Source organism: Frankliniella occidentalis, unplaced genomic scaffold, assembly GCF_000697945.3.
Source record: "Frankliniella occidentalis isolate FOCC.00 unplaced genomic scaffold, Focc_3.1 Scaffold125, whole genome shotgun sequence".
In the NCBI taxonomy this organism is placed as follows: domain Eukaryota; kingdom Metazoa; phylum Arthropoda; class Insecta; order Thysanoptera; family Thripidae; genus Frankliniella; species Frankliniella occidentalis.
This window is the reverse complement of record NW_026267252.1, coordinates 590,693-601,502: the sequence shown is the minus strand read 5'-3', so window position 1 is coordinate 601,502 and position 10,810 is coordinate 590,693. Positions and strand designations below refer to the sequence as shown.

The 10,810-nt window shown below is 56.8% G+C and overlaps 3 protein-coding genes across 3 annotated transcripts in view; 2 read left to right on the top strand and 1 right to left on the bottom strand.

Annotated features, from left to right (window-relative positions):
• Nucleotides 1-5,325, top strand: part of LOC113206777 (protein phosphatase PHLPP-like protein) — a 7,278-nt gene extending 1,953 nt beyond the window's left edge. The window contains exons 2-10 of the mRNA XM_052270501.1: nucleotides 362-515; nucleotides 732-792; nucleotides 890-1,153; nucleotides 1,814-2,026; nucleotides 2,174-2,336; nucleotides 2,483-2,760; nucleotides 2,901-3,279; nucleotides 3,470-3,763; nucleotides 3,858-5,325. Of these exons, the coding sequence (XP_052126461.1) occupies nucleotides 362-515; nucleotides 732-792; nucleotides 890-1,153; nucleotides 1,814-2,026; nucleotides 2,174-2,336; nucleotides 2,483-2,760; nucleotides 2,901-3,279; nucleotides 3,470-3,763; nucleotides 3,858-4,847 (2,796 nt within the window). The 3' untranslated portion in view covers nucleotides 4,848-5,325. The remainder of the gene's footprint in view (nucleotides 1-361; nucleotides 516-731; nucleotides 793-889; nucleotides 1,154-1,813; nucleotides 2,027-2,173; nucleotides 2,337-2,482; nucleotides 2,761-2,900; nucleotides 3,280-3,469; nucleotides 3,764-3,857) is intronic.
• Nucleotides 5,326-5,729: 404 nt separating this feature from the next.
• Nucleotides 5,730-9,052, bottom strand: LOC113206816 (histone-lysine N-methyltransferase PRDM9-like). Its single transcript, XM_026423065.2, has 9 exons — nucleotides 8,681-9,052; nucleotides 8,389-8,534; nucleotides 8,232-8,293; nucleotides 8,038-8,168; nucleotides 7,811-7,939; nucleotides 7,650-7,726; nucleotides 7,350-7,532; nucleotides 7,007-7,271; nucleotides 5,730-6,929 (listed from the first exon to the last, which is right to left on the bottom strand). Exons 1-9 carry the CDS (start codon nucleotides 8,814-8,816, stop codon nucleotides 5,875-5,877), a joined length of 2,184 nt encoding a protein of 727 aa, XP_026278850.1. The 5' UTR covers nucleotides 8,817-9,052; the 3' UTR covers nucleotides 5,730-5,874.
• A 79-nt stretch (nucleotides 9,053-9,131) lies between these two features.
• Nucleotides 9,132-10,706, top strand: LOC113206815 (uncharacterized). The gene is made up of 5 exons (XM_052270500.1): nucleotides 9,132-9,268; nucleotides 9,428-9,598; nucleotides 9,847-10,121; nucleotides 10,207-10,441; nucleotides 10,536-10,706. Exons 2-5 carry the CDS (start codon nucleotides 9,515-9,517, stop codon nucleotides 10,704-10,706), a joined length of 765 nt encoding a protein of 254 aa, XP_052126460.1. The 5' UTR covers nucleotides 9,132-9,268; nucleotides 9,428-9,514.
• Nucleotides 10,707-10,810: the final 104 nt, after the last annotated feature.

The following is a 10,810-nucleotide window of genomic DNA, read 5'->3' as shown; positions in this document are numbered from 1 at the left end:
AGAGGGGGGTGGAGGGGGTGACACGGCCGGCATCGCGAGGGGCTTTCTCTGAAGGATGCTAATATCTCGCTGCCCCCATCACACGCCACTCTGGAAACGGAGCCGAGCCGCTCTATTGTGTTATCATTCATTCATTCATGAGGAAACATCCCTGGCGCGCCGCGCCCGTGCCGCAGAGGGCCTCGCGCTGCTAGGGCCCCCTGCTCGGCCTGGGCGCAGGGCCCAGAGTTATTACTCGTGGTGCAGAGTGAAAACGCTGATGGAGTGGTTGAAAAAACACAACAACAAACAACCGGAATGACAACTGTCGAATAAATGTTTTGATTTTCATGCGTTTCTCTTCCCGTTTGTGTGACGACAGAACCTGACGCAGCTGGACGTGAGCGAGAACGCCATCGAGGTGCTGGACCTGAGCGCGCTGAGCAAGCTCCAGACGCTGCAGTGCTCCAGGAACAGCCTCCGGGAGCTCACCGTCAACGGCAGGCACCTCACCTCCCTCATCGCCGGCAACAACCGTAAGCAGCACGTCTATCGTACCCGAGGGATACTTCATTCAAAAAAGTGTACACCGTCCAAAAAAAATATTCAGAAATACAACAATTACAAATATTCAGAAAAGTCAAAATACAGCATGAAAATCAGTTTCTGTTTGAATTTATTGCAAAGTATCCCTCGATCGGCCCCACGACGGGTGACAACAGTGACGCCCACTAACGCCATGTTTCTTTCAGAGCTGCGGACCCTGAGTGCCTCGCCGACGCCGCTGCAGCTGGAGCACCTGGACGTGTCGTAGTGAGTACACGAGAGCATGGTGCCACTGCACTGGGTGGTGGAGAGGTCATGTCCTTGTGCTGACGCTGCCCTTTCCTCTTTCTCCGCCGCGACACAGTAACCGACTGGCCACGCTGCCCGGCTGGGTGGGCGGCTGCTCGCGCCTGCGCGCCCTCTTCGCGTCCCACAACGAGCTGACGGCCGCGCCGCAGCAGCTGCTGAGCGGCCAGCTGCCCAACCTGCACACCCTGCAGCTGTCCTACAACGAGCTGCAGCAGCTGCCCGCCGTCAGCAGCCGCCTCCCGCTCGCGCTCCACCACTTGTTCCTGCAGAGCAATCGCCTGGCCGCGCTGCCATGCAACCTCTTCACCGTCGCCACCAGGTAAACATTCCAAAACTCTACTCCATGAAAACACTACATCGTCAAGTCGAAACCAGGACATTGTGCTGCTAATCCAATTGGCGGTGACTGTTCCATAATCTAGTGAACAATGAACTTCTCCATCTTATTATGTCAAAGTAAGGACTAATGTTTTTATCTCTCAATTTAAAAAGAAAATTAGGTGATTTTTTAAACTTAATTTTAAATTTGGTTTCGTCCCGGTGGTCTAATTGCGCTATAAGTCATGCGGTCCGTTCGATTAGGGATCATCTAGAGAAACTATGTCCGAACTACGTCCGTCATTTGCAGTTACGAAAGTGCCAAGAGCAAATATGGAAGGTCTCAGGGCGCCTGATGGGTAGGCCATATCTCGCCTGCAGTGCATACGTGTACTGCAGGGTGGCCTACCCTGAGTTTCACAGGCGCTGGGCTCCTGTCATTTGCCGAATGAATCTGTGCAAAGCGGATGTTATCTCTGGGCTATCGCTTGGTAGAGCTTTGGGCGGTGCGGCCGAGGGGGGTGGGGTGGGGGGTCTCTCTAAAGCCCCTGCGGGGTCGGCAGGCCCGGTGCGTACAGTACATCTGTCGCCCGGGCTGTCCTACCCGGAGGCTGACGGCACTGACGCCCTCGTTCCTATCATTTCGCGTGCTGCTCCATAGGTTACGCGTCCTCAACGTATCCAACAACCGCCTGGAGGAGCTGCCGGCGCCGCCGCCCATGCACGACGCGGAGGGCGACCGGGGCAGCCCGCTGGACAAGCTGTACCTCACCGCCAACTGCCTCGGGGACGCGGCGCTGCGGTCGCTCGCCGCCTTTAGGAGGCTGCGGACGCTACACGCCGCCTACAACCACCTCTCCGTCCTGCCCGATAGGTAAAGGCATCCGCCAAAACAGTTTAACAGTTTCAAGAATTTCCAATTATTTAATGTTGTTCTTTGGCATTCGAAATGTGGTTCAAATATGGTTGCGTCGTATCACATCAAAGTTATACTCTTGACATGTGCCCACTTTCGTTTCAGCTGCGTGGCATCCTGGCCGGACCTGGAGGAGTTAGTGCTCTCCGGGAACACGCTGAGACACCTGCCGGAGAACATCGTGCAGCTGCGGCACCTGCGGGTGCTCCGGGTGCACTCGAACCAGCTCAGGAACAGCCCTTGCTTCTCGCGCATGACGTCGCTCAAGGTGAGTGGCACATAGTGTGAAATATGCGACGACGAGTAGTATTTTTCGGTAATGTTCTCAAGATTTTCTTCTTAATTTCTTTTTTTTCTGGGCTTTTTCAATTTTCCTGGAAATATAACATTTTCCCCCAATTTTTCGCGCCGCAGGTGCTGGACCTCTCGCACAACCAGCTGGACCGCGTGAGCCTGGCGACGCTGGCGCCGCCGCAGCTGCAGTTCCTGGACCTGTCGTGCAACTCACGGCTGCACGTCGACCCGCGCCAGTTCAGCGTGTACCGGTCGCAGCGGCAGGGCGGGCCCGGCTCCATCAGCCTGGTGGACGTCTCGGGGCTGAACCGCAGCTCGCTGCCCACCGCGCCGCCCGCGCGCCCGCCCACCACGCCCTGGGCCGTGGGCTTCTCGGAGACGCCAGGGCTGCGGGAGAGGTTAGTCGCAGTGCTGCACAAGAGGGGTGCTTCACTCGAAAAAAAATGAGTGTACATCCTCCAAAAATATCATAAAATTTCAAGAAAAATAGAATGGAAAAATCGGTGTACGCGCTGACACATACTACCTCCGTCCGCAGGCTCTACATCGCCCAGCTGCGGCTCCCGTCCTTCTGCAACTCGGAGGGCCTGTTCGGCCTGTTCGACGGCGGCGGCGAGGGCTCGCTGCCCGCCGCGCTGGTCCGCGCCGTGCCCCGCATCCTGGTGGAGGAGCGCGCCGTCACGGAGACGGCCGCCGACTACCTCAAGTACACGCTGCTGTCGGCGCACCGCGAGCTCCGCGAGCACGGCCAGAAGCAGGGGGCGTGCGCCACCCTGGTGCACGTGTGCCCCAGGGGGTCGCGCTACGTGCTGAGGGTGGCGAGCGTCGGCGAGGCCAAGGCCGTGCTCGCGCGCACCGACGGCCCGCTCACCCTCACCCGGGAGCAGCCCACCAACGCCAGCAGGCACCCCCTAGAGGTAGGTCACCTCCTACCCAGCAAAAAGTATTTTCAGGGAAACTTTCCAATATTTTTTGAATCTCATACTTTTTCCGGAAACATTGCATTTTTTCAAATGTTTATGGAACTTTTTATTGTTTTTACTTATTTTTTTGGAAATGTGTCGGAAATATTTCGGACCTTATAATCCTCTATTTGTTCCTTTCCAGAGCGCGGTGAGGTCGCAGCTCGGCTGCTCTGCGCTGTTCCCGCTCGTGCTGCCTGACCCGCACGTCGTGGAGCTGGAGCTGCGGGAGTCGGACGACTTCCTGGTGGTGGCGAACCAGCGCCTCTGGGAGGTGGTCTCCGAGAGGGAGGCCATGCAGGAGGTGCGCGCCGCGTCGTCGCCGCTGCTCGCCGCCAAGCGCCTCCAGGACATGGCGCAGAGCTACGGCTGCGAGGACAACATCAGCGTGGTGGTGCTGCGCCTGGGCGCGCTCGCCCTCCCCACCCAGGTCCCTGCCGTGAGTACTGACGTTATAAACGGAACACCGGAAACATTTCGTACTAGTACATAGTTAAACGGGGAGTTTCTAATCTCGACCTGTCGCGCCGCAGGAGATGGCCGCCGAGGACGTGAACATCCTCCCGCCGGTGTCGGCGTCGTGCTCGTGCTGCGCGCCGTGCTGCCGCTGCCGCCACGACCGGTCCTCGCCGTCGGGCCAGAGCGACCAGGCGAGCTGCGAGTCGAGGGCCCCGGCCCTGGCCCTGCACGCCGCCCCACAGCCCGCGCCCCGCCGCCCCATGCTCAACGGCGTCCTCGGCGGCGTCAACGGCGTCCTCAACGGCAGCTCGGCGGGCACGATGTACAAGGCGACCCGGTGCCGCGTGGACAACGTGTACCGGGGCGGCGGCTCGGGCGGCTCGGGCTGCTCCGACTCTGGCGGCGACACGAGCTGCGGCTCGGGGACGGGCTCCGACCGCTCGCACCTCAGCGAGGAGCAGTTCCGCTGCTGGGAGTACATGCTGGAGCAGAACACGCAGCTGCTGTTCGACAAGGAGCTGGACACGCTGTCGCGCGCCTTCACGCGCCGCCCCGTGCCGCGCGGCCACGCGCTGAGCCAGGCGCTGGGCATGGGCCGGGCGCTGTCGTCGTCCTCGCCGCACCTCGCGCACGCCGGCGGTGCGGGCCCCGGGGTGGGTCCGGGAGGGCCGGGCGCCCCCGTGGCGCCGCACCCCGCCGCCGTCCCGACACCCACGCCGCCCTTCCTGTCCAGGCACTTCGGCTCGGCCAGGTCGCTGTCGTGCACCCCGACAGCGCGCCGCCTCGGCCTGGGCGTCGGCGGGCTGGGCGGCCTGCACGCGGGCGTCGGCGGCCTCGGCTCGTCCAGGCAGCTGCTGCACACGGGGCCCAACGCCGCCTACTTCGGCTCGCTGCAGCGCCTCATGCCCTACAACCTCGAGTACGACTTCGACGTGATCCACGAGCGGGCCGAGAACGGCCACAGCATGAGCGGCTCCCTCATCGACCAGCGGGCGGACCAGGACTCCCTCGAGCAGGACGGCAGGATGCGCAAGTACTGGGACGTGGCGACCACGGAGCTGTGACACTTGCATCGCGAGCTCACGTGATGATTGCGATTAGAATGCGGTCGCGGTTGTCGCTAGGTGAACTCATCCTGTGTCACCTGACTTTCCGAGTTGTGATTTACAAAGTTATCCCATATATGTAACTTTTAAGAATGCCTGTAAGTCCCTAATTGTATATTTATGTGTACGAGCCGGAGTCATGCCCGGTGAGAAATGTTATGTCGAAGCGATATGGAAACGATGTCGACACGATCGAAGTGATATAGACACGATGTCGTGTCGACATCGTTTTGACGGTCGTTTTCCCACTGGCGAGATGTAAATAAGTTTAAAATGTAAACTGAATGTAAAAATTACAAACGTTTTGTGAGCTGTTGACGTAAGAAAGTTCTTGTTACTGCGTGTTACACTACACTAAGCATAACGCCCCTGTTTGTAGCTACACAGCTTTAGCGAACTTGCAATTTGCAACAAGATTTATGGTCAGTCATGAGGAACTACTGTGTTTGTGGCAGGCTTGCAGATTCTTTACCACTGACCTGTGATTAATTGTACTTTGGTGAGCCCCAACTATCAACCAAACTTTCTTCTTCAATTCTAAATATTGAAATGCTCTCTATTAATCTCAATTTTCCACAGCTTCGCTGTATGATTACTCGGTAAGCAAAGGTAAGCAAACCTGCACAACTTCCCTAAATACTTTGGGAATGAAACACACATGCTCAAAAATAAATTAAGATTTTAATATCCACCCCATGTCACGTCACATACAGACAGCGCAGTTGGAATAAAAATATCACAAATGAAGAAATTGCACAGCATTTTCGATTAAAATAAAAATAAAACAACTTACATAATGAAAGAAAACAAAATAAATACCAGTAAACTTTTCAACAATCTTTGTGAACAGATTAGAATTCATGGGCTCTAAAATTAAGAGAGAAATTTAAAGTATTAGATTAGTTAACCAATCTACAACAACGAAAAAACCAAACAAAAAAACAACAAACTAAAAGACAACAAGCAGTTTCTTGTGTAGATCCGCTTAGGTCTGCTCGCTGTGCTGAGAGCGTATGTGCTTCTTAAGCGCACCGCTCTCCCTGAACGCGGACCCGCAGGTACCGCAGGTGTGAGGCTTCTCCCCCGTGTGGATGAGCATGTGCCTTCGGAGGTCGTGGTTCCTCGTGAACGTCCCCCCGCAGGTGCTGCAGCTGTAGAGCTTCTCCCCCGTGTGGATGCGCATGTGCTTCGAGAGGTCGCTCTTCCTCGTGAACGTTCCCCCGCAGGTTTCGCAGCTGTAAGGCTTCTCCCCCGTGTCGGTGCGCATGTGTTTTGAGAGGTCGGTGCTCACAAGGAAGGAGGTCCCGCAGGTACCGCTGCTGTAGGGATTCTGCTCCGTGTGGGTGAGCATGTGCCTCTGGAGGGAGCTGCTCGACACGAACGCTTCCCCGCAGGTACCGCAGCTGTGGGCCTTTCCCCCCGTGTGTGTGCGAATGTGGGCCTTGAGGTCGTTGCTCACACGGAAGGCAACCCCGCAGGTGCTGCAGCTGTATGAATTCTCCGCCTTGTGGATGAGCAAGTGTGTCGACAGGTTGGTACTCGCCGCGAAGGCGGCCCCACAGGTGCTGCAGCTGTAGGGCTTCTCTCCCGTGTGGGTGCGCATGTGGACGTGGAGGTTGTTGCTCTGCGTGAAGGCGGCCCCACAGGTGCCGCAGCTGTAGGGCTTCTCCCCCGTGTGAATGCGCATGTGCTTCCGGAGATCGGAGTTCTGCTTGAAGGCAGACCCGCAGGTGCCGCAGCTGAATGGCCTCTCCCCCGTGTGGATGCGCATGTGGCACTTGAGGTCTCTGCTCCTGAACGCAGCACCGCACACACCACAGAGAGTCCACTTCCCGCTGGCCTCCTCAGTGCGCCGCTGGACTTGGTCTTCCCCCACAGCCGCCGCCGCGCTGATGCCCCCTCCCCCTGGAGCTCCGGGAGCGCCGCACGCTTGACGCCGTTTGATCTCGGCGGAACAGTGACCCGAACGCTGGTGCTGGGCCAGCAGTAGTGGGCTCACGAAGCATACCCCGCACTGCCGCTCGCAGGGGAAGGTTCCGGCTAGGGGAGAGAAAGAGAGAAGTGTTAACAGTGTGCGATTACAAGCGTGCGGCGGGTGACAACCTGACGGTACTCACTGAGGGCGCGCGCGTCCGTGGCGGGCTCCCTGTACGTCGCGGGGTCGATGCCCAGGTCCCGGCCGTACGAGTCGCCGTACCACACGAGCAGCTCGGTGTTGGGGAGGATGACGCACACCGTGCGGTAGTAAAGCTGGCCCTTGTGCTGGTAGGGGTGCAGGTTCTCCTCCCCCGAGTTCCTCGCGCAGTTGACGTAGCGCATCCAGTTGGAGCGGGCCACGTCGAGGGCGTCCACGCAGTGCACCGTCTTGCCCTCGCGGCGGATCTGGCAAAGGGATCGCAAATCAGTTAAAAGGAAAAGGCCGTTGTTGGCCGTGGCGGTCACAGAGAGCGCAATCCTCACCCCCCAGCCATAGCCCGTCTCCTTCTTCTTGGTGATGTCCCCGACGTAGGGGCCGAAGCGCACTCGGCGGGGGATGGCCTCCTTGGCCCAGACGCCCAGGCCGGCGCCGGGGATCTTACTGTCGAGCACGGCGAGGCAACTGGGCACGGTGTGCAGCGCTCGGTCGGGGCGGGCGTCGAGTACCTGGGGCAAAAGCGACGGGCTGGTATGGAGAGGCAGTGAGTAAAAAAGCGAAGGGAATGACTCCGAGGCCCCGAGTCGCCTCTGCACTTCCAAAAACACATGTGTCGCGTAGCACACCTCGGTGTCCGGGATGATATGGAGAGGCCCGTGTTCGGGACAATCGCCCTCCCACTCCTTGCCGCAGTCGTCGCAAACTGTGAGCGAGAAACAATAAGTAGAGTGTGACAATAATCATTGCGTATGATGCGCTGAGGGTACCTGATGAACACGAAACTCACACAAGAAGTCGTCGTCGTCAAGCGCGGGGCACTCAGCGTACACCTTCCCCCGGCTGCCGGTCCTCTTCGGGTAGCGAGGGGCTCCCTCAGCCTGGGTGGAGGTGGAGGGTCCTGGGGCAGGTCCTGGGTCTGAGAACACAGAAGAAGCTCGATGGTAAACTTCGGCATCCACTTCGTAGAGTGCTGTTGGCGCCAAGTCTGTGGTATATCTATCGTCTATACTTTACCTTGTTCAGGATCAGCCGTCGGCGGCTCGCTCGTCGCCGTTGATGCTGCCCGAGCCCGATTCACCTCTGGCAGAGAAGTGTTCTGTGGTGCGACGTTCTCCTTCCCACGCGCGGTTTTCTTCGGCGCTGACCTGCACAAAAAACAAATAATTAGAGGCGACAAAATTTGTTTGAACAGTATTAAGTCTACTCACCTCGCGACTTTTGGTGCCACAAACTTCTTGGCGCGACGAGAAGGGCGAGCACAGCTTACTGCCTGCACAAAATACAGACGTTACATTCTGATTAGGCCACCCTGAGTTTGCAACCTGACTGGACAGTTCAAGAACTACAGGAGACGCGCACGGGTACCTGATTTTCTTTCTCGGGGGACCAATCCAAATTTTTCTCGTCAAAGTCTTCCTCCTCGACACACTTAACCTTCTTCGCAGCCGGCTTCTTGGGCTTCTTCAATTTTGGCCCGCTCTTCATGAAATGGGGAGGTTTCGGGGAGAGGCCTGAAAACGAAGCGTAACGTGCTGCTTGAAAACCCAGAAAGAAAGGGCAATGTATAATCAACTTCCTGCTAAATCCAATAACTTTGAAAAAGTTTAGGACTACTTGTGTCACGTTCTGTAAAAAACAAACACAAAAAAGCACCTACCTGCCTGTTGCATAGCGAGAAAATTTCTTTTCGCACTCCTGTAGCTACTTTTCTCATAATTAGACATCTCACGCCAATCAGACGCTGAAAAGAATTCCTCGATATCTTCATATTCGCTATCCTCTGAACTCGACATTGTTAATCATTTACGTAGGCCTACTGAAATATGAACATCACTGTGAGTACGCGTTTCACGCGCCAACGGTCAACACCAACCGCCGATTTGGTCTACGGGCTCGTTCCAGAAAATTCAAATTTGAATGGTCGAAAAGCGCGACCGCACGGGGATCACTTTATCAAATCCCAACTGGAGCACACTGGCAAATGAGGACACCAAACGCACATATTCTTTTCAGAATCTTTATCATAAAACATGTGAAGCCATTAATTTAAAAATTGCGCTGCTTCAACTCTAACCCTACGGGAGGAAGGGGGGGAGGAAATGGAAGTCGTGACACCGGACCGGAAACGCGCCAAAAGCCAGAGGTCGACGGACGGACGGTTGGCGGTTGGTTAGTCTTACGGGAAAGAAGGGTGGAAGAAACAGCTGACTCGATATAATCCCAACCCTTTGGTTTCTCTGTAGAGGTAAGTACTGCCACGCTCGACTCAGCAGTTTGCTACTGGTACGAAGTTTATGATGGAACGTCGCAACTGATAGACTGGCTATGTTCTTGATTTGTATAAGAAAGTGTTGTGCTTCCACACAGAGAGAGACCTGATCGCCGTCTCTGTTTCAATTTCAAGGTTAGGACATCAGCTGATTTCGGAATTTTGTCGTGCACGCGCCTATAAGCGACGCCCCACGCCCCATCCTGAAAGGAACCTGCAGTGATGTTGACACGCCGAAAACGGGCAATGATGCTGCTGCAAGCTCCACCTGCTCCACCCATTGAGGAGGCCACAATCCAGGAAGTGGTAATACAAAGTTCACTTCTGCTCCTCTCAAAGAACTTAACTTTTCAAACTCAGATTATTGGAATCAATATGCACCCTTAACAATAACGCTCGTCGCACGAGCTCTGAAAGCGGCTGAAATTTCACGGATGTGTTCTTAGTGGGGACGCTGGGTGGAGGGACGCTCTGTATTTTTGCAGGGCTTTCCGCGCTTCGAGAGACTTAATTCGTGTGGCTCGGCCTCAACTTGTGCCCTGTGCTGTCCGCAGACGCTGCTGTCGCTGCCCGACGTGCCTCTGCTGCAGGTGCTCTCGCTGCTGCCCGTCAGGGACCTGGGCGCGGCGGGGCTGGCGAGCCCGCGCCTGGCCGCGCTCACCAGGACGCACGCGACGCTCTGGCGCGGCAAGGAGACGGCCGAGCTCTTCTACTTCGAGGACGTCGACGGGCTCCTGGACCTGCTGCGGGTCATGCCGCCCGTCCACAAGCTCAAGTTTGTCGTGCGCCGGTCCCCGATCGTCGTGGCACAGTTCGATAGCTTCACCAGGTAGGTAGCCGCGCGGCAACTCTTCAAGTCGTTCGGAGACTGTCTGCTGTGACCATCATAGACGCTATAATTGCTTTCCCCGCAGGTTTTCCAGGGCGAACGCCTTCACCACGCTGGCCCTGGAGGGCCCCGACACAGAGAGCTGCGCCGGCGTCGTCCGCGAGCTGAAGCCCCACCTGGAGTACCTAGAGGTCTCGGGGGTCGAGCGGGGAGTGGGGGTGCTGTTCCACAACTTGCTGGGGGCCCGCGCCCTGCGGACGCTGGAGGTGCGCTTCGAGTCCTACTTCTCCAAATGTGCCTTCAGGTGGCCGTGGGCGCCGGTGAGTGATCTACAGAACTCTTGTCAAAGTGGGTCCATAAGTCATCTTTTAGAGTCATCTTGACAGGACCCAAAATGTGCCCTTCTGTACGCAGGCTGTAGCGCTGCCGAGGCTGCGGACGGTGGCGCTGAAAAGCGAAGGCGAATACTTCGACGGCTCTCGCATACGCGGGCCTGACCCGAGCCTCCTCGACGCCCTGCGCTCCCTGCTCCGGGCCCACAGGTTACTCACTGACTGCTGTAGATCCCGAAGGGTACTTCACTAGAAATTCAAGTGTACACATATTTTTATTTATTGATTCTAATTGATTTTTCCTCAATATTTTGTCGTTTTCTCTGCCTTTCTCTGACTTTGTGGACCCTTTTTATT

Bases quoted from the DNA above. Each gene is read 5' to 3' on its own strand.
- LOC113206816 (XM_026423065.2), bottom strand. From the start codon at position 8,816: ATGTCGAGTTCAGAGGATAGCGAATATGAAGATATCGAGGAATTCTTT. The intron at 8,169-8,231 runs GTGAGTAGACTT...TTTTTTGTGCAG, and splicing joins GTGGCACCAAAAGTCGCGAG to GTCAGCGCCGAAGAAAACCG. The intron at 6,930-7,006 runs GTGAGTACCGTC...TCTCTCCCCTAG, and splicing joins CACGGACGCGCGCGCCCTCA to CCGGAACCTTCCCCTGCGAG.
- LOC113206815 (XM_052270500.1), top strand. From the start codon at position 9,515: ATGTTGACACGCCGAAAACGGGCAATGATGCTGCTGCAAGCTCCACCT. The intron at 9,599-9,846 runs GTAATACAAAGT...TGCTGTCCGCAG, and splicing joins AGGCCACAATCCAGGAAGTG to ACGCTGCTGTCGCTGCCCGA. The intron at 10,442-10,535 runs GTGAGTGATCTA...TTCTGTACGCAG, and splicing joins TCAGGTGGCCGTGGGCGCCG to GCTGTAGCGCTGCCGAGGCT.